At 43.5% G+C, this 20,730-nt stretch overlaps 1 protein-coding gene across 2 annotated transcripts in view; it reads left to right on the top strand.

Annotated features, from left to right (window-relative positions):
* Nucleotides 1-7,140, top strand: part of PBX1 (PBX homeobox 1) — a 285,383-nt gene extending 278,243 nt beyond the window's left edge. The window contains exon 9 of one of the 2 annotated variants that reach the window (XM_060090859.1): nucleotides 6,050-7,140. In XM_060090859.1, the coding sequence (XP_059946842.1) occupies nucleotides 6,050-6,142 (93 nt within the window). In that variant the 3' untranslated portion in view covers nucleotides 6,143-7,140. The remainder of the gene's footprint in view (nucleotides 1-6,049) is intronic. The other variant, XM_060090860.1, reaches the window with a different exon arrangement.
* The last annotated feature ends 13,590 nt before the right edge of the window (nucleotides 7,141-20,730 follow it).

Below are 20,730 nucleotides of genomic sequence, written 5' to 3' on the forward strand. Positions count from 1 at the left end.
TGTCTATTTTGTACATTTGTCTGATTCCCAGGACACCTGAGGTGGTGACTAGGAGACCGTTCCAGATGCAGGGTGGGATATCTTCCCGCTCCTTGTGCCCTGTGGAGAACACTCCTTGTTAAGATGGAACTGCAAGAGGCAGTATCCAATGTTTTTCTCAATTGCTTTCCCTAAAAAGAAAACAGAACAATATAAATATGAATCATAGTTTCTTGTCTGAGATAAGCTATGAAATACCAGATCTCCTTGATGCCTACTTATTAGCAAGAGAAACGTTCATTTCCTGGTTGTAAAAGTTACCTTGAACCCTGGTGCTACCTCTGCTTTGCATCTTGAATATTTTCCAGGCATACACAGCTCTTTACATGTAGTCAGACTGAACTGTGGAGGTCAGGGACCTGATACCCTTCTCTATGTCCATACCCACAATGGAGGATGGATGTTACAGTGCCATTAAATGTTTATTTACTTCTTCTTATGTTCCTCCAAGAGATATTTATTAAAATCTACGCTGTGTCAAGCACCATGGTAGGAACTTTGGAATCAAAGATAAGTTCCATAGCCCTGTTCTCATCATCCAGACATGTGAAAGAACAAATGCAATATGGCATCACAGGTGCTGTGATAGAGGTACATCCTGGCAGGGAAGTGCGGGGTTGGGGGGAAATGACCTGGAGGGCTTATAGGAGGAAGAAAAGTTGCCAGGGGTCAGATACAGGTGCAAGGATACTTAAACAGTCTTGAAAAAGAGCCAAGGCAAGAGTGGCAAGTAAATGGATGAGTGGGGCACTGTATTCAAGGGGAAAGAAACAGGCATGAAATGGCAGCTCTGTTACGGGAATTTCTAAGTACCCTGATATGGTTGAAGTATTAAACATGAGCATTGAGTTGAAGAGTCAGCAAGGTCCAGGACATGATAGACCTGATGAGGACATTGAACCTCACCTTGAGTCCAGTAGGAAGCCATTGAAAGTTTAAACAGGGAGGTGACTTGATCAAAACTACATTTGTGAAAGATCACGCTGAGGGCAGCTCCAGAGAGAACTGTAGGGGTGCCAGAATAGGCATGGGTCTGTTTACTGTTGTAAAATTTCCCAGGGAAATTTTGAATCCTTTGTCCCTAAGGGGGCTTTCCAGTAGCATTTTTTCATCCCAGAGCATCTCTTGGGAAGTGCTCACAGTATAATCTTGGGAAAAGTCTATGCATATCAGGAAGACATAGCTCTGTCTTGATGGAACAATGTTGGATCTAGGGTGTGACTCCACTGTGTGAGCTGATGTCTCCCCTGATAAATGGTGGCTGTGTGTGTGATTGTATGTGCAAGTGTGTGTGTGGAGAGAAAGAGGGAGAGAGGATGCATGCATGTTTCTTTGTTTTTCTTCCTGGCTGGCCCCGCCAGGGCCTGGGTTATTGAGGGCCTGGAGCACGTCCACCTCCTCACCCTTGCTGAAGGCATTGCTGGTGATGGCATCTGGCCCATATGCAGATCAAGCTCAACTCGGTGCTGACATCAGCCGGTTTGTGGCACCTCAGTGTATTTCTGGGTTGCAAATGAGAGTTTCTTAGTGCCAGGCTCGCTTGGGCTGTCACACCAGGTGATGAATTCTCTGCATCAACCGTGTACTGCTAAGGTAAGCTCAGAGGAAGAGCGGGAGAAAGAGCAGGATGGGACCAGCAATTCTCACTCAGCCCAGCAGCCGCTGCTCTGGGCGAAAAGGGGTACTGGCTCTGCAACAACGAGGGAGAGGCAGGTGGCCCCCTGAGTTCTGGCTCGAGGAGGGCAACAGAGGAGAGGGAAGTCAGGGCTTAAGCTGCAGTTGGGTGCTCCTGTGTATGTCAGGAGGAACCGTGTGGGTTTTGCCATCCACCATCGCTCCATCCCCAGCTCCACGGCTAGCTTCCTCTACCTCCTCTGATAGGCGTGTTTTGCCTTATCCATTAGATGGGATTCTGGCAAAATGTGGCGTCTATCAGGTTATGTAGGTAGGATAGAGAGTAGTCATTTTTGTTCCTGAAACATTTTGTTCCCAAATGCCTTGAATTTGTGTTTTGAAAGTCCAGATTTTCTTAACTAGGAAATCTACTGCGTTTTGTCCTAATTCTATATTCTATTAGCTTCCTCTTCATGAGGTTCCAGGTCAAGCCTGCTGCTGGCTTAGGTTTCCCCTGGTGGAATTAAATGTTACACAAGTCTTGCTTCCCAGGCCACAGGCTACAGAATTAACTTGAAAGAACTGGGTGTAAATGTGAACTCTCTCCCATTATGGATGCTTTGAGATAAAAAGGGCATATTTGGCTTTACAGATTCCCACCCCTGTATCCCCTCAGGGTGGTTTCCAACAGCAGCATTTTACAAAGTGAGTGTGTCCCTTTAAAGGCTGGTTTGCATCGGAGAGTGAAGGAGGAAGTTGGAGTGCAGAAGAAAAATTAAAACAGAGGTCTTATTTTCCCGCCACCTCACACGGTTGTTAATGAGACCATCTTTGACTCTCACTGTTCCCAGAGATAAATAAACACACAAAGGCGGTGTTTCCTACTTAATATTCACCCGCAGTGGAGGAAGAGGGAAGGAATTGCTCCCCGGGTTAACGTGGCAGTAAGCGAGGTCAGCTGTTTCCCAAGACGGTGCAGCCTCTGAACGTCTTACATTAAAGCTGGAATGATACAGCTGAAACAGCCGAAGTGATTTACGGGAAAGCCGGTTAGGGTGGATTTGCTCGCCGTTTCTGATCTCATGGAGGCTTTAGCAGCAGCACGAGCAGCAGCAGACAATATGCCATGGTAGAAGGCACCTCCAGAGAAAAGGATCCTTCAACATTTCCCAGTGTTAGACTCGTTTGTTCTAAAAAGTACTTGCATTCATCTAACTTGAAACCCATAGGCTACAGTGTCCTGAATTTAGCAAGAAATCAAGGGTCATAGCTGGGATATCCTGGGGTAGGGTGACCCGGGACTGAAAGTCCCCCATTCCATTAAATCCCGGAGTCCTGGGCAAACTGGGGCTAGTGGTCACCCCATCTGAAGTGTGTGTGCTTATGTGTCTGTGTGTGTGTTTGTGGATGGAGGGGGAGCGAAGAAAAGGCAGTTAAAGAGATTTGTTTTCTTTCTTTATTTTTAATAAGGTTTTTTAAGGTTTTATATACTCTTCTTCACCAGGCCAACTAGCATAATTAAAATGCTGGTTTTGGTATCAGGCTGCACTAATTCCTGTTTCTACCATCTGTGAGCTCTCTCTCCCCTCTGGCATCCTGAGCACTGGTCTGAGAAAACAGAACTTTTGAAGGAAAGAGATCAAATGTCTGCTGTTTGAGTTATTTCAGCTCAGAGATGACTCCAAAAGAAGTCTCCTAGAACCCTCTGGTCAATATACAGTGCCTGCTAATTCCCTGCTAATGAAACACCACAGAGCTCATTTTTTTTTTTTTTTTACTAATGGCTTCATTTGGGGCACCACTTACTGTTATTTTAATGGAATTATAGTATGGCTCAACAATGGTAGTGGTGGTGATTTGTGAGCAATGTAATGACATGCCTTTGTGCCACGTGCTATGACATGGACACTAGCTGCTTTAGAGAGCTTCCTCCCCTACTTGTCTCATACCAGGTCAAGTCTAAGATACATGACATTTTTCCTCTTTTATAAACACCTCACTCTCTGCTTTATGATGTTGTGCTTATGGAGCTCCTGGAAAGTTTCCTAAAATCCCATGCTACCCAGCAAACACACACACACACACACACACACACACACACACACACACACACACACCTTCCAGTCTATTTAATTAGTGAGTTAATTTATTTATTTATCTACCTATCTGATAAACATACACATATTAAAAAATTATTAGGATGCATATCAAAATGCTAAGAGTAATTATCTCTGGGTAGTAGGATTATGGCTATTGTACTCTTTGTTCTTTACAATTCTCCTATTTTCAAATATGATATTGCATGCATAATTGCAAATATTGTATTTGCAAATATCCTATAAGCATATCTTACTTTTATCGTCAGAAAAGATAAATGATGCTAAAAGATTTTCTTCAGGGAAAAATAAACAGAACCATGATTCTCAATCAGCCTAAAATGGTACCAAAAGAATACATGTGTTTTTGGTTGAGAGGGGAGGCTAAGTAAGATATTGTCACTCTGGTGACCAACCTAAATGTGGAAATTGAATGAATTCTTTTCTTGATTCTGATCATACTACAGAGTCTTAGGCCCTGAAAGATAGCAAAGCCTCCTATTATAAGAGAAAGAATTCTCATTTTCCCCTCATTGGCCTCTTTCTAATCTCTCTTTAACAAACAACAGGGGAAATGGCCTCCAACAGAAAAGGGGAGTGGGTAGAGCTGCCTGACTCAGTTAAGAGATGAGATTTGAACTTGAGAGCAGTTAGTCGTTGATCCAAGATTGAAGGGCCGTGTTCCTGGCATTGCCCGGGATGACCTTTTGCCCGCTTAGTGTCCAGATCTGTTCTTAAAGTGAGGTGTGTGGGGAAAAACCTACCCTCATGCTCAAGTAACTGGTGGGAAGCTGCTCTGAATGAAAAAAAGCCTGGCTTTCCTGGGAACATTGGAGCATCATTTGGGTGAGCTAATGACAGAGAGAGCCAAACGGATGAAAAGGGCAGAGAAAAAGGAGCCTGATTCAGAGGTTAGGAAGCCTGTGTTCTGTGTCTCAGTTGGAATCCAGAAGCCTGATTTTCTCTTACGCCTGTGCTTTCTTATGAATGAAACGTGAATGGATGTTTGCTGGCACCTACAAGGGTGCCAGCCATGCTGCTAAGTACTGTGGATTATACTAGGGTAGAAGCTGTGGTCCCTCCCAAATGACAATAATAATACCTGCCCCAGGTACCCCCACCTACTTCAGGGAATAAAAGGAGAGGAAAGTACAGTAAAAATAATTTACCAGGACTCCCTAAAACCTGGTCTGTTCAGTATTAACATTTCCAGTCTTAAGAGTCTATTAACTTCAAAGGAACCCAGTGACTGGGGAAAAGAGGCCTTTTAGCACATTTACAGTTCAGTGCTTTAAAATCTGTAAACAATCATGAATCAACCACTGTAGCAAATCATTCTTCAGCTATTTAATGGTGGGGTATTTTTTGAAAGGGGTGGTCGTTAAAACAGATCCTTTTAGGACACTTTTATTGTTTTAATGCATCTGGATATAGAGTCTTAGAAGATGATCTACAAATACAGATCAAACTTGTAGCTTCCTGTCTTACCACCTTTTTAGATATAGTCACACAGACCAGTCCTTATGGTGTTGGCACCATTGTTTTACCTGTTTTATTCGTCTGATCACCCGCTTTTCAAGGCTCACCTCAGAGAATCCCTCCTCCATGAAGCCTTTGCTGATACTGCATCAAGAGGAGATACTGCCTTCATTTGAAGCTTCATGACAACTGGGCTGTACCATGTATTAGGTTCTGCCTGGCATTATAGTTCATTCGTCTGCTTGTCTCATCCCCATCCTTGAGGACATGAACTGTATCTCATTCATCATTAAACACCCTTGAGCAGCTAGAACAGAACCTTGCGTAGAACAGGAGCCTGGGATCCCATAATACAGGGAGCATCCAGAGCTGGAAAGGACCCGAGAAAGCATTTGAGCTAATCTTTTAATTTTATTAAAGGGGAACCCAAGGCCAAACAGGGGGAAGTGCTTCGCCAGAGCCAATAGCTAATTGTTGCCAGGGTCGGAGCTAGAACTCGGTCCCTTGGTCTGCAGGACAGCTGCTGTCATCCTAGAGCACACAGAACAATCATCTGGTGGCTTGGACTGAACTACAAAGCCTGTGAGAAGTGAGAGGTGCTAGTACTGTGTCCAGAGGCTCGCTGGGAAGAGCGAAACTCATCTGAGGGTGGGGGAGGTGGGCGTTATCGACCACAATCCTAGCCGCCCCTTGGATGAGTGTTCCCGTGTGCCAGGCACTGTGCTCGGCCCTTTACCCAAGTTGCCTTATTGTCATTGTCTGCTCAGAACAGCCACCCGATGATCTCAGAGGACTGACTTCTCTCCCTTTTTCCCTTCTAGGCTAATGGAGGTTGGCAGGATGCTACTACCCCTTCATCAGTGACCTCCCCTACAGAAGGCCCTGGCAGTGTTCACTCTGATACCTCCAACTGATCTCCCAGCAGTCGCATCCCGGCTGACCCTGTGCTCCAGTCGGGGCCGGGCCAGGAGGGAGGGTTTCTCAACGCTGAAGCGGTCAGACTGGAGGTCGAAGCAATCAGCACACACAATAAGAGTCTCCTTCTCTTCTCTTCTTTGGGATGCTGTTTCAGCCAATCTGGACACTTCTTTATACTCTCTTCCCTTTTTTTCTGGGTAGAAGCCACCCTTCCCCGCCTCCAGCTGTCAGCCTGGTGTCCATCATCTTCCCTGCCCCTTTCCCTCTGTCCTAGACTCCCTGGGTCCCTGCCCTCTATTACATCCCTGAAGGATATTTTCAACAATTAGAGGAATTTAAAGAGGAAAAAAATACAAAGAAAATAATAAAAGTGTTGGTATGTTTTCATGCTGGTAGTTTGAGGGGCCAGACTTACCTCCCTCGGATCCCTTGCTCCCTCTGTTAACAGGCAGTCCTTCTCTGTTTCTCTCGTTACTCTCACTACCTCTTAGCAGGAATACGCCACATTGCCCTGCTCATTCCAGGCCGCCCTGCCTCCTCTTGCTCTAACCTCCCCGGGGGCAATTCTGATTAGAATACAATTCCTCCTCTTCCTTCTCAGCCCCAGGTATTCTTTGGGGGCTGCCATTGCTGGGCTTCTAGAAGTGCCACAGTTTCTGGTTTCACCTCTGCTAGGTTGGTCCCCAGCAGGAAGTCAGGCAGCAAGAGAAGGCTCAAGGAACAAGAACGGCAGAATTCCTAGAGGCTTTTGCATCTTCCCAGTAACAGCTCTTGGTTTCAGAGGGACAGTCTCTGGAGACTGTGCAGTAAGCGGTGTTCAGAATCTACTGCAAAACCAGGTCTGAGTTAGGCATGGTGATGAATGCATCACTAGGGAGTAGAAGGTTCTTATCCTGCAACACTTTACCTATCCCCTTTCTCTCTCTCTCTCTCTCTCTCTCTCTCTCTCTCTCTCTCTCACACACACACACACACACACACACACACACACACAAGCATACAAACGTAGGTATGTGCACAGCCTCACACATTTCATTTGCCCCAAATCAGGCACGTGCCACATTCAAATACCTATATTAGTAACCATAGCATTATACCTTGTGAGCCCAAGAGAGGGAATTAACAACTCTGAGTGAAGGTCACTGACACAGAGAAGCAGCATGTGCCTGGGGCTTCCAGGCCCCCAGCATGCACACACCAGAAAGACATACACAGGACTTGATCATGATGAAGGCCAGGTTTCCAGTATAAACTAATCCTGTTCTCACCACCTCTGGAGCTCTCAGGGAGCCACACACAGTACTTACAAAGTCTACAATGGATTTGGTTCTGTTTTGTTTTTGTGTTTATGTTAGGGACATTGCATTAATTATCCAAAGTGTTATATGGCACCACATTCTTGTCCTGGAGGAGAAAGATGTATAAGAACATGGCTTGGGCAAACATTTTGCTTGCTTACTTTGAAGACCTGAAAGTGATGGGGAGCAGGGAGGTCATGCTTTCAGTGAAATCATCCATGATTTTTATTCCCTGGTAATATCTGAGAGTGAAGAGTAGGTACTAGAAAGCTGTCCTCATGTCGCCTGTGCACACATTCTTCATAGCCAACTGTGCCGGCAATAAACATGGCAGCTCTGTCACTTGATTAAGTGGGAGGTGGTCAGATCTCTTGGTGCCTCATTTTCTTCATCTGTAAAATGGGGGTTATTATGCCTGACTCACCAAGAGGCTTGGGAGAGGCAGAAGTTCATTTCATTCATATCCAATCTGTAATTGTGAAGTCAGGGGAAGAAGCATCCCTAAGATAAACTGGTTCATGCCACATAGGGACAATAAATGGTTTTCCTGGTCTAACTTCTGGTTAACATTAGTACCCTGAGGTCATCAGCCTGATGACAAAGAGAAGGGTTAGTGTTCTTCCTTCTGTTTGTTTGTTTTGGTCTGCTTGTTTCTTAGAATAGAGATGTTTCTAAATTGGAAAAAATGGGACCTGGTTCTCTTAGCTTGTACTTGAATCCAGTATGTAGCCTTGTAACTACTTAGTCCCTGTCACATCTACTATGTTTGGGAGGCCTCCGGGAGACGTATAAGACCCTGAGGGGTGAGAGTGGCCAGCTAACAAGGTCATGGACATTCTGCATGACACTTCAGTAATGATTAGAAAATGTTCCTGTGTGTGGGTTTTGGGAGGTGGGGGGTTAACCTAAGGAACTAGAAGGTATGTGTATTTGAAGGAAATGCAAAAAGTAAATATTTGGCAAGATGGCATTATGCCTGGATGACTAAGATCAGTAGAAAAACTTTCTTCTAACCTGCGCCATAATCAGATCAGGGCTTGGTAAAGAGGATTCCTGGAAGGAGCCATCTTGTGACCATTCTACAGTGATTAAAACCAGTGGAGAATTTTGTCTGAGTGGCAGGGATCTATTGAAACTACCCACAGAGGAATATGGTGGGATCGTATCCCCCTGATTAAGGGCAAAGTACAAAAGGGACACAATAGGGTTCTCTTGGAAACAGGAAGATTGATTCCAGATTTGGGTTGAATGATTGCCATTTTGAGTTAATGAAAGCAATCAGAGCAGTGCTACCTTTGCACAGGCAGTTTCTCTCCCTGCAGCAGTTTGCACTGATCACCTCTCACAGCATCTTCCCCACCTAGCACTTCACGCAGTGCTCTTCACATCCAGTACCTTTCCCACGATTTCCCCTCCTCGCCTACGATCACATCCAATGTGGCGGCCACCACATCTCTTTGCATTAAGCGAAGCATGAGAACACTGGCAGCAGAAGGATGGGGATGGAAAGTAGTGTGCCTCTGGAAATACAGCTCCCTGGGAATTCGTATTAGGTCAATCCTACAGATACCGAAATGTGCCCCAAGACTCCTTCATTTTCTGATGGAAGTGGGAGCGCTCTATTTTCCCTGGCAGATTTCCCCTGAGAAGTGATACTAGCCCTAGGGTTTGCCCACCTTGTAACTCTCCATCACATCCTCCTTTTCATCCCTAACTCCTCCCCCTGGCTTGGAATTGACTCCTGTGTGGTACTTTTGCCAAGTGACACCTTTACATTTATTTTTTATTTTGCTGTGGTGGTGGTTCTTTATTTACCGTTTGCCTTTTCTCTCACATATCTTCCCTGCCCCTCTTTCCTTCTGAGTTTTATTTTTCTGCCCAGAAAAACCTGACTTCGATACCAAAAAAAGATGAAACTACAGAAACTCAAATTTAAAAAAAAACTTAAAAAAACACAAAAAAATACTCAACGATTCTTTCAGCTTTATTAACATTTTCCATTGTTTCTTGCGACTCGTGTCTCGTTCTTTGTAGTATTGATGATGAACATTTGATAATGAATGTTCTTGTATATTCAGATAAAGAAAAAAAACCAAAAAAGCGGTCTGAATTTAATAGTGTTTATAATAAAAATTTTAAAAATGACCCTCATAGCACGCAAAACAGGATGGGGAATTTCCCCTCTTCTTTCTGTGACAATGCACATCATTCCTGCATTAGTTTTTAACACCGAACTACCTACATTCACCATTTCCCCCATTTTTCTTTTATTTTCTTGCATTTGTGAATTAGTTCAAGAATGCTAGAAAAGTGTCGAGTTGTGCACATCCATTTCCTGTTTCACAATGTTTAAAAGTGACAGTAATTCATTTTGTAAACTAAAAAAAAAAAAAAAGGTTGGAATAGTGAGCATAATAGGTACAGCCTAACACGTTATTATGTTTATTAACTTTGAGACCCAGAAATAAATTCTTTTCTTTTCTTTCTTCTGCTCTTTAAAATATAAAAAAGAAATTATGTTTTGTTTTGTGTTATTTTTGGTTTGTTTATGGGGGGCTTTTTTTAATTGTCAGGATTATGGTCTTGCTGTTTTTATTCCTTAAATATGTATTTGAGGTGATGTGAAAAAATGACATTTGTGGAATAGGCTGTTTCCTTGTACTTCTGTTTGCTTCAGAATTCAGTTGACTTCAAAGATCAAGCCCACAGTGATTCATATTTTTCACCTGCATTTTTTGGAGTGTGTGGCATTCTTGCAATCCCTGAGAAAAACAAAGGCAAGGACTTGAGTTTTCTTTTTAGCCCTTTAGCAATTCAAGGAATTGGTCCAGGGGACCTTTTTATACTGTAGGGAAAGGTTTTTGCCTTGGTTGATTGTGAATGACACAATAAAATGCTTTCTTTTCTTTCTTCTTGATTAATAACAACATTCCACAACTCTTTTCAGCTAGAGAGGATTTTTTTCTTCCAGTAGAATCCCACAGGAGATCCTGGTGGGATGTGCACCATTGGCTGAGTAGACTAGATCCAGGAAGCCAACATAGAGTCATTTGGCCTACTGATCTTTTGAGCCAGACTCAGTGCTGTTGTTACAGTGCTGAGCAGTTACACCTGATTCATTGGCAGTGTGCCTCTTATTAACCTCTGATTTAGGCAGCTGATTAAAGCAAATTGTCAAACTGGCTTGATTTGGAATGTTTTTGTTAAGTTAGGGGAGAAAAGAAAGCAATATTATCTGGAGGAAGCTTAATTTAAATGTTTTTCATTCAACAGATGATTAAGCATTCAGAAAGCAGCCAGAACCCAAGCAAGAAAAGTTAAGAACACTTTAGGAAGTGTTTCTACCCAAACGCTTGCACTCTTGTTTTTAAGTCATAACAAAATAATGACAAGCTTTTCACATCACCTTTATGGTTTCAATCCCTAGCTCAAAGCTTTCTGGAATCTTTTATTTTTTTGTAAACTTTTTTTTTCCTTTTGTTAAAATTAATAAAAACATTCAATGTTTTCCCCCTTTTCTCTCTTTTTACTTCTTTTCTTTCCTTTGGCGTTTTCAATTATTTTGAAGTGCTTTCCTTTGGTTTTTGGTTTTATTCTCCTGCTCCCCCTCCCCTGTTCTTATTATTCAGAGTATAAACCTGCAAAGCTCTGCTCTGTTTTGGTTTTGAAAGTTTAAGCTTTCCTGCTTCTATGAGAGCACAGGCTTCTGTCCCTTTTGATTCCAACTGAAATTTTGTGTTCTCTAATGATACTAACACGGTGTAGGTTTTACAGTCTCCTAATTTGTACTGGTAATGCATATTCCAAATAAATAGTTTCTTTTGTTGCAAAAAAGCATACTTGTATTTTGTGTAAATTTATACCTGCTGGAAACTTGTCTTTCCCCAAAGTAAGACATGGGTTAGTGTGGCTTTAAACTGTGACCCTCATCATTTTAAAGTCTACATTGACAGTGGGGCAAATGACCTTGCATCACTTACCCCGAAGTAAGAAGGAAGGGAGGGAGGGAGAGAGGGAAAGAAGGATCTTTTATGTGCAAATATTAGCTGTGCTATAGGAAGGCAGAACACCCCATCTTGTCTGCTTGTCTGTGATTAGCTCCCATCCACCAAGCACCAGTTAAAATATCAGGGTGATGTTCCAGAATAAATTCTAAGTTTCTGAGTCACAGCTGTTTGCCCAGTGGTTCTCCTTTCCTTCTCTTTGTCTGCTGTGATCTGGTCATAAGGAAAATTGTGGTAGCCAAGAGATGCTTCAGGGGAAGGAATCTAGGTTAGAAACACTACCCAGTTGTAGGCTCTCTGAAGTATGCTAGCTAGATGCCACTCCACTAGATGTACATGCCTACCGTGTGTTATGTCTTCCATCCCATGTGAGTATCTCTCCCAGTGGTTTGTCTGTACCCACACTGAGCCCTGACCTTTGGGGTTGTGGTCTGTTACAGAGTTTGTTGTCTCAGAGTGCTCTGGCTGGACCACCACTTCAGCCTTCACTTTCCGTCAAGTCTGGTGGCCAGCAGTCACTTCAAAGCGTAGTGGTCTAAAGCTTTCAAATCACAAAATCGGATATGCTCAGCACTCCCCCCCCCCAACATAGAGTTCTACCTGCCTATCCTTATAGACTATCACAACCTTCCCCACTTAAAACAAAAAGTAAAATCCCAGTGTTTCCACCACCCTTTGTTATCCAAAATATCGCCTCCCTTCTGGAAAGATTCAGCATGGAGGATGGCTCAAGAGTTCAGTCGTATGAAATCATTTAGTGGGTGAGCCAAGGAAGGTGTTCTACCCTGGATCTCTGCACCAGAGGCCCGGGGAGAGGACTGAGGCTATGCTCTGGGGGCTCTGCTCTCACGCCTTGCAGAAAAGCTCCGACAGTGTACAAATAAAGAGAGCAATGGATTTACTCTCTGGGTCAGTCAGACACAGTGAGACACAGTCTATGGCATCTAGCCTTGGGCAGGCTTCCTAGGCTACCCTGGGCAGTGTGTGGGTCAGGAAGAGGAGTGGTAAAGGGCCACATGCTTGTTCTTGTTATCCTCCTGGTATCCATGCAAAAGAGCTTAGCTCACGCTTCTGGATTCCTCTGGATAGATTATAGAGTCCATTCATTATGTCCAGGTGACACTCCAAGCCCAAATTCCCTCTCTCCCATGATAACCAGCTGTACTGTCCAGGGTAGCTCACCAGCATTGACAGTGAGCACATCTGGACAGCATAAAAGACACCAAGTGCTACAGTACATTTGAATATAAATCTCCAATTAATATATATGCAGAGAGAAATTAAAGTTTAAAGTAAAATCTCCCTCTCTCATAACCTAAAAGTTCTAAGAAATACTAGCCTACAGCTCTGCCTTTCCTGATCTCCTACTGTGCTCATTCATTGTCAGCCAGAACGCGCACTCCATTGCCAGAGGTAGAGTCAAGGCCTTCTTACTTTTACAGCAGCAGCAGAGGTCCCTTCTACTGGAATGGGGGTAGCTGTTTCAGTTCCTCCAAAGTTCATCAATCCAGACTTGAATTTCTCTGGTACCCCACTTTTCCTAAAAAGTCACTCAGGAAGCATATGAACCACATCCCAGGATCAGCTTCCTCTTAGAGAATTTAGAAAACACAAGCAAAGTCCAGACTACTAGAGCAAAATTAAGTTCCCAGAACCCAGATCCTGGTACCACATGACTATTGCTAATGAATGACTGGATCAGAGATTTGATAATACAGGAACGGCGCGGGAAAGACAGAAAACACATAAAAAAGTAAAAAGGAAATCTTTACTTCAGTCTTTACAATGCCAGTTGACTAGTATCAACTGCGGTGTTGAGAAAAAGCCACCAACAAGAGGTTAATTTTGCTCTCTGCTTCCTATATCCTGGGGCAAACAATCCAACCTATGCATTCTGCCTTCTCTCTCAGAGAATGACCTTTGAAATATTCATGTCTTTGTGAAAAATTCAAAAATGTAAAATGGGTCCCTTCCCACCACAGGCTACTTGAGGCTCCCTTCTTCCCTCCTGGTATCAATTTACATATTTAAGATGAATCGCAATTTCCATTTCCCTTTAAGCCTCCTGTTCCTAATCCCAGATACATTTATCCTGTATCACTGTGAATTCTCTTCCTTCTCCAACTTCTCCAGCTTGTGACCCACTCTTGTCTCCACTGGAGTTGGTGTCCAGTTGCTAAGCCAAAGCTTAGGTTGACATTGCACAATGCCGGCAACAGAGGTGATGTCCCTCTATCACCTCTGCCCACAAAGCCTCTCCTTCCTTCTGCCTTGGAGTCCTAGGCCTCGAGTGTCTGGTGCTGCTTCAGTATCAGCAGAAACATTCCTTTCTGCAATCTCTTTGATGTTCACCCTAATGTTTCTCTCTCCTATTTTTCCCCAACTCCTTTTAAGCAGAGCCAACAAAGTTGAAAATGATGAAACCCACCCTTTCCCCAGTCACATCCCTTCTCTGTCTTGTGGACAGCTCCCTCTCTTTGTTGCTGGCCCCAGACATATGTTCTCCTAACACACTTTTCTAAACTCTATTTTGAAAATTGTTTCCAATGTTCTGGATCTGTCCAAGGCTTCCATTGTTCAGATACGTCCTGCTAGCTTTAATCCCTTACGTGGAGTCAGGCTCCACAAGAGGTGTCTTCCCATCACCCACTCAGGTATTGTTTTCCCAACAGGTGTGTTCCTGCCCTCCCCAGTCCTCCCGTAGAGCACCATCTCCATAGAGCCGCTTCATAACACAGGACATGTCTGAGTCCCTCTACACAATAACTGCTGTGCTGGAATTCAGTAATAATTCTTGAAGTATTTTACCAGGATCTTCTCGATTTTCCCCTTCAAATGTGTCCACATTTTCTTATATCATCTAGTGAGACCTTTATATTATTTATTTATGTGTTTGTTTGTTTATTTTTTTTGACTGCACCACATGGCACGTGGGATCTTAGTTCCCTGACCAGGGATCGAACCCCTGCCCCCTGCAGTGGAAGCACAGAATCTTAACCACTGGACCTCCAGGGAAGTCCCCTAGTAAGACCTTTAAAGTCATCCATGGGAGCATCTCTAATTGATTTCATTACCCACCCCCCATCTGCTGCATTCAGAGGATCTTTCCTGGAGCCTTTGGTGTGAGGGATACATGTAGTTTGCTCACTGAGATCTTAAAAGCCAGACCACATAGACTTGAATCTCAGCTCTGCTACTGTCAGGTTCTTTCTGACACTACATGAGAGGTTTTTATCTCATACCAACCCCAATTCTCCAACATTCCAACACCAACTGGGTGTCCTGCAATTCGGTTCAACTCTGACAACAACTACCCAGATTTAGCATCAAACAGCACAGGCTTAAGGGCTCAGTTCCACAAGACTACCCTCACTTCAGATGCCAGCTGCAAGTATCAGGTCACCCATCCTTCCGACTGACCAGTTATAAATTGGGAGTTCCCACAACCCCCATCTCAGATTTGATCATTTGCTAGAGCGACTCACAGAACTCAGGAAGCTGATGTACTTACACTTACTGGTTTATTATAAAGGATATACAGATGATCATCCAGATGAAGAGGTACATAAGACAAGGTCTGAAAGGGTCCTGAGTGCAGAATCCTCTCTCTCCGTGGAGTTGGGGTGTCCTACCCTCCCAGCATGTGGGTGCCGTGGCTTAGAGGTGTTTATGGCAGTATCATTTCATGCATGCAATTGATTAAATCATTGGCCGTTGGTGATTTTCTCAATCTCCAGCCCTTCCTCCTACATGGAGGTTGGGAGGTGGGACTTAAAGCTTCAAGTTTCTCAACAAGGCTTGGTCATTCTCTGACCAGCCCCCATCCTGAAGATATCAAGGGGCCCACAGACTAAAGATACTCCTATCACATAGGAAGTTATAAGGGTTTTTGGAGCTCTGTGTCAGGAACCAGGGACAAAGACCAAATATACATTCCCCATTATGCTACAACTATTTACTAGCTTTGTGACCTTGGATAAATTGCTTAATCTCTCTATGCCTCAGTTTCTTCACCTATAAAATGGAGATAATACTAATACCTACCTCATACGGTTGTAGGGGGTGTTTAAATGCACTAATACTTAGAACAGTTAACAGGGAATATAGCCAATATTTTATAATAACTTTCAATGGAGTACAATCTATAAGAGTTTTGAATCACTGTTGTACACCTGAAATTAATATCATATTGTAAATCAACTATATATCAATTTAAAAAAACCCAAAAATCTTTGAATAATGCCTGACACACATAAGTGCTAAAAATATGTTTATTATTAGTATTACTTTTTCTTCTGGTATATCTATCTGGGTGTATCACCATCTCTGAACTAGTAACAATTAGAATGTCCTCCTTTTTCCTAGTTCCATTGTAAGGAACTATTAGCTATGGATATTTTCTTTCTTTCTTTCTTTCTTTCTTTCTTTCTTTCTTTCTTTCTTTCTTTCTTTCTTTCTTTTATATCAGTCTAGCCTAGCTGCTAAGATATTGTCCATCCTGAGGAAATTCCTGTTATCTCTCTGGCTCAATCAATGTGTCTTTCATCATTTCTCACTCACTATTGCACTGTTTCTAACTTAAGAAAATGTAGGATTCTTTAAACAAATCGCAAACTTGATGCTTAGAAGTAGGTAAGCAGAGCTGGTCTTGGACAAAACTGTGAGGTCGTTGAAGTTTGTCTCACACATGCCACATTCTCTGAATCCCTGTTCTCTCCTGGCTCTCCTATTCTAGGAGGAAAAGATGTGCTGTGCCTCTAATGTCTTACTTGAATGGCTTCAACGTGTAAAATCTCTCCTCAGGGGATACTCTGCTCTCTGAATGCTAGTTTTTGGGTTTATTCGCAAGTCTTCCAGGCCAAACCTACTTTGAGTATCTAGCTTCTTATTAATCAATACAGGTAGCAGTAGTTGAATGGGAATCAAGACATGTACCACAGGATGACTGCAGTTAACACTGCTGTATATTTGAAAATTGCTAAAAGAGTAGATCCTAAAAGTTTTCTTCACAAGGAACAAATCGTTTTTTTTCTTTTTCTTTTTGGATCTGTAAGATGATGGATGTTAACAACTTATTGTGGTAATCATTTCACAGTGTATATATATAAACACACATATATACAGTGAAATATTTATATGTTAATATATATAATGACATATAATAAATAAATAAATAAATATATATATATATATATATATATATATATACATACACAGTGACATATATATATATATCAAGTCATCATGTGGTACACCTTAAACTTATACAGTGCTATATGTCAACCATATCTCAACAAAACTGAAAAACAAAGAAACAATTTTTATTAATGGTTAAAGAAATGCCAAATTGCTCTCCAGATGCAGGGCTCTGGGAAACTTTCCTAGAGAATGGAGCAGACCTCCCAACTCTTACCTCAAATTGAAGACAAAGGCCCTTCTGTGCAGGTCTGTCTTGAATCACCCACCAGGCATGTCTAAGAGGACAGACCAATGAGTAGAGAGCCCTGGAGAGCCCAGACCTCTTCATGTCCACATGGACTAGAAGCTCAAACAGGGCCCTCTGCACCTGGTTCCAGATAACAAGCCACTGTGATCTCATCAATCACATTAAACATTTGTCTTCTCCACCCAAGTTTGCTTTTGTATCAGTCAGTTCACTGCATCTTAAACTTCAATGACATAAACCCAGCTCTTTTACTTCTGGGTCTACAGTCTTACCTCTCCACACATTACTGCTTTATTCAGTACACTTCCCTCCCTGGGACTTGCCTTGCATGGCCAATACCTCCTTTATGGCAATAGCAAAATCTCTGTTGAGGATTCTGTGAGCCCCCTGGGCTCCTCTCCCAGGAGGTTATTGCTTGAGACATCCCAGACACTTGCCAGACAGGCAGCTCTCTGTGTGACCATCCGTACATTTCTTCAGGTAGCAAGCATGCACTTCACCACCTCCTACATGCCAGCAGTAGCTCTGTACTTCAGGAGGATCTTAACCTCTAGAGGGACTACCACTGGGAAGACTTTTTCAATAAGACAAATTATTAAACAAAAAACAACCCAGATCTCTAGGTCCCTGTTGATGAATAACAACTGTATTCATCAATTAACAAACTTGGGAAAGGATTTAGAATTATCATGTCCATTAATAAAGCCCGAAGCCAAAGGGAAATGGAATTAGGCTGGGCTGATGGGAACAGATATGGATTAGAATGAAAACATTCTTGCTACTGGATGATTTGAAACAACTAATCCCATCAAGGGATAGGACAATAGGAAGCCCAAGAAGCTGCTGAGGAAATGTATGACCTCATTATTTTAAATCATCTAGCTTCAAGGAGAAGGTGGAAGGATGCTAGGCAGGCATCCTTAACACCCAGAAGCAATGATGATGTTGATTTAGAGCCTTCCCAAGCCTGGAATGTAGTTACTCTCCCTTCCCCCGGTCATACAGAAATTCAATTCCATCCATTTCAACCAATACCTCTTGGCAGCTGAAGGCTGGGAATATGCCAGTGAACAAGATCACTCAGATCAGTTAGTAACTGCTTTCTTAAAACATATGTATATAAGTTTAGGTTGCTCTGTAGAGGTAAAGAAACAATGTTAGGATAGAAAAGAAATATAATTCTGAGAGACCTTCATTAATCTAGCCTCCTTTTTCCTATAAGCGCAAATAAGAACTGCTAGCTGTAGCCAGTGGTCTTCTCATAGCATCTCCAAAATTCCAAGCTTCTCCCTTTCTTTTACCCTTTTTGCAAATTTTGCTCATGATGTCATGATATCAGCCACCCAAAATGATGGCCCTACCATACTCACAGACCCGCTCACATGCTTGTTCTCTAAGCAGGGTCCATCTCTTCTAGGAAGGCTTTCTCCTTCTTGAAGTTATCTGTTCCCCCAAAGTCCTCTGGTGTGTCTTTGGCCCTGCTTTGAATTGTTATTAAATATCTTATCTCCCCACATAAATTGTTAGAACTCAAGGGGCCAGATATCTCTCACACAGAGAATGAAGCACCAACTTATAAGCCTAGTAGGTGCTCAGACAAAGGGAGGGAGGTGGGAGGGAGGAAAGACTGAATGAGGGAAGGAGGGAGAGGGGAAATGAGGAAAGACAGAGAAGAGTGGAGGGTAGAGAGAAGGGGAGGGAGGAGGTAGAAGGGACAGGGAAGAAAGAAAATGGGAGGAAAGGAGAGGAGAAAGGTTAAAGGAGAAATATTAAAGGACAGCAAGACAGCAGGGGTGGAGTTGAGAAAAGGAGGGGGGAAAATCAAAGCCGAGTAAGACATTGGAGGGAGGTCACATCCTCCCCCTTAAAATGAGATCCCTGGCACTTGGGTAGTAAGAAGTCAGAAAAGGGGGTATGGGGACTTCCCTGTCTGTCTAGTGGTTAGGACTCTGCCCTCCTTTGCAGGGGGCACAGGTTCGATCCCTGGTTAGGAAGCTAAGATCCCACAAACCACATGGCAAAAAAAAAAAAAAAAAAAAAAGCATGGGGTTGTGAAGAGAGACAAGGTCTCAAAGCGGGCAGCAGGGATGAAGACAAACTACCATGGCATGACCTCACAGCTTTGTTTAAGAGCAGCTCTGCCCACCTCACTTCTAAACATGAAGTCTGTGATTTATTTAAAGCTTTCTAATTATCTTTAAGATGCAAACCTGGGGTGTCTAACAGACCTCACTAACCCTGCCAGCATTTGGCTTGAACACAAGGTTATTTTCAACTATCCATTCATTTATTCTGTCACTCAGCCAATACTGAACAAGCACCCTGCCCTGCATGCCAGGTACTAGTCTAGGAATTAGGGATACAACACTGACCAAATCCCTGTTGTCAGGGAGTTTAGATTCCTGTGGGTGGGGGAAACGGACAGGAAACAAAATATGTAAAATGGATGGTGTGTTGGATGGTGGCAAGTGCTGGGGAAAAGGTAAGAAAGGATGATGAAATTGCTGTTGAGGGCCAAGATAGGCTGGTCCAGGACTGACTGGGAAGATGATTTTGAGCAAACTGCTGAAGGAGGGGAGGGGAGGAAGCCATTAGGATATCTGAGAAAATGGTTCCAGGCAGCAGGCTCAGCCCATTCAAGGGGCCTGAGGCAGGAGCCCATCGGTTAGGTTTGAGGAATGGCAAGTAGCCCAGTGTGGCTGAATCAGAAGCAGAATGAGGGGAAGATTAGTAGGTGATGTGGTCAGAAAATGAACAGTGCAAGGGAGAGGCAGAACATACAGAGCCTTAGGACGTGGCAAGGACTCTAGCTCTTCCTTTGAATGAGCCTGGAGGCCTCTGAGGGTTTGGGGCAAGGAGTCATATGATGAGACTTTAAGTTTTAACAGTATGATACTGGCAACAGTGTTGTGAATAGACCACAGGAAAATAAGATTGGAAATAGTGACACCAGTTAGAAGATAATTGGAGTCTTTGGGACAAGAGAGGATGGTGGCATGGACTCCAAGAAAACCCAGTGTAAATAAAGTCCATCTGCCTTTGCTAGGACCTGCCTTTCTATACACAATGTCTCTGCCTGGAATGACTTTCTCCCTACTAGAACACCTTCTCATATTTCAAGGCTCAGTGCTCATGTCACCCATTCCCCAGAGTCCCCAGGGAGGACTATTGTCCCCATAGCACCCTGTATATGCCTCTCTTGTAGCACTCATCAAATTGTGTTGCAATTACTGGTTTCCATCTGCCTCCCTCTACAATGAGAACACCTCCATTTCAGCTCAGTTCCCAAACACTTTTTTTTGTTTGTTTGTTTTGTTTTGCGGTACGTGGGCCTATCACTGTTGTGGCCTCTCCCGGTGCGGAGCACAGGCTCCGGACGTGCAGGCTCAGCGGCCATGGCTCACGGGCCTAGCCGCTCCGTGGCATGTGGGGTCTTCCCGGACCGGGACACAAACCCGTGTCCCCTGCATCGGCAAGTGGACTCTCAACCACTGCGCCACCAGGGAAGCCCTCCCAAACACTTTTATTCAGGGGGAATAAAAAGGTGAACAAATCGTTATCCCAGTTACAACCTAGTACAGGAGACTGAACTCCCACGCTTATCACGGAGTTTGGCTTATAGCTGTCAGATGAATAAAGGAACAAAGAAAGTTACCAGAAGCCATGCCACCGTGGCATGGAGCTGCGGTCTTCTTATTGGCAATGCTATTTAAGGAGTCGCAAGGCAGGGTCTTGTCTGCTGCTCTGATGGCCTCCCCTTGCTCTTTCCCCAGTGCTGGTCTCACAGGACACCTGCCCATAGATGCTACAGTGCTGAGAGCTAAGGGTCTTGTCAG

This window comes from Mesoplodon densirostris, chromosome 2 (genome assembly GCF_025265405.1).
Source record: "Mesoplodon densirostris isolate mMesDen1 chromosome 2, mMesDen1 primary haplotype, whole genome shotgun sequence".
Classification (NCBI taxonomy): domain Eukaryota; kingdom Metazoa; phylum Chordata; class Mammalia; order Artiodactyla; family Ziphiidae; genus Mesoplodon; species Mesoplodon densirostris.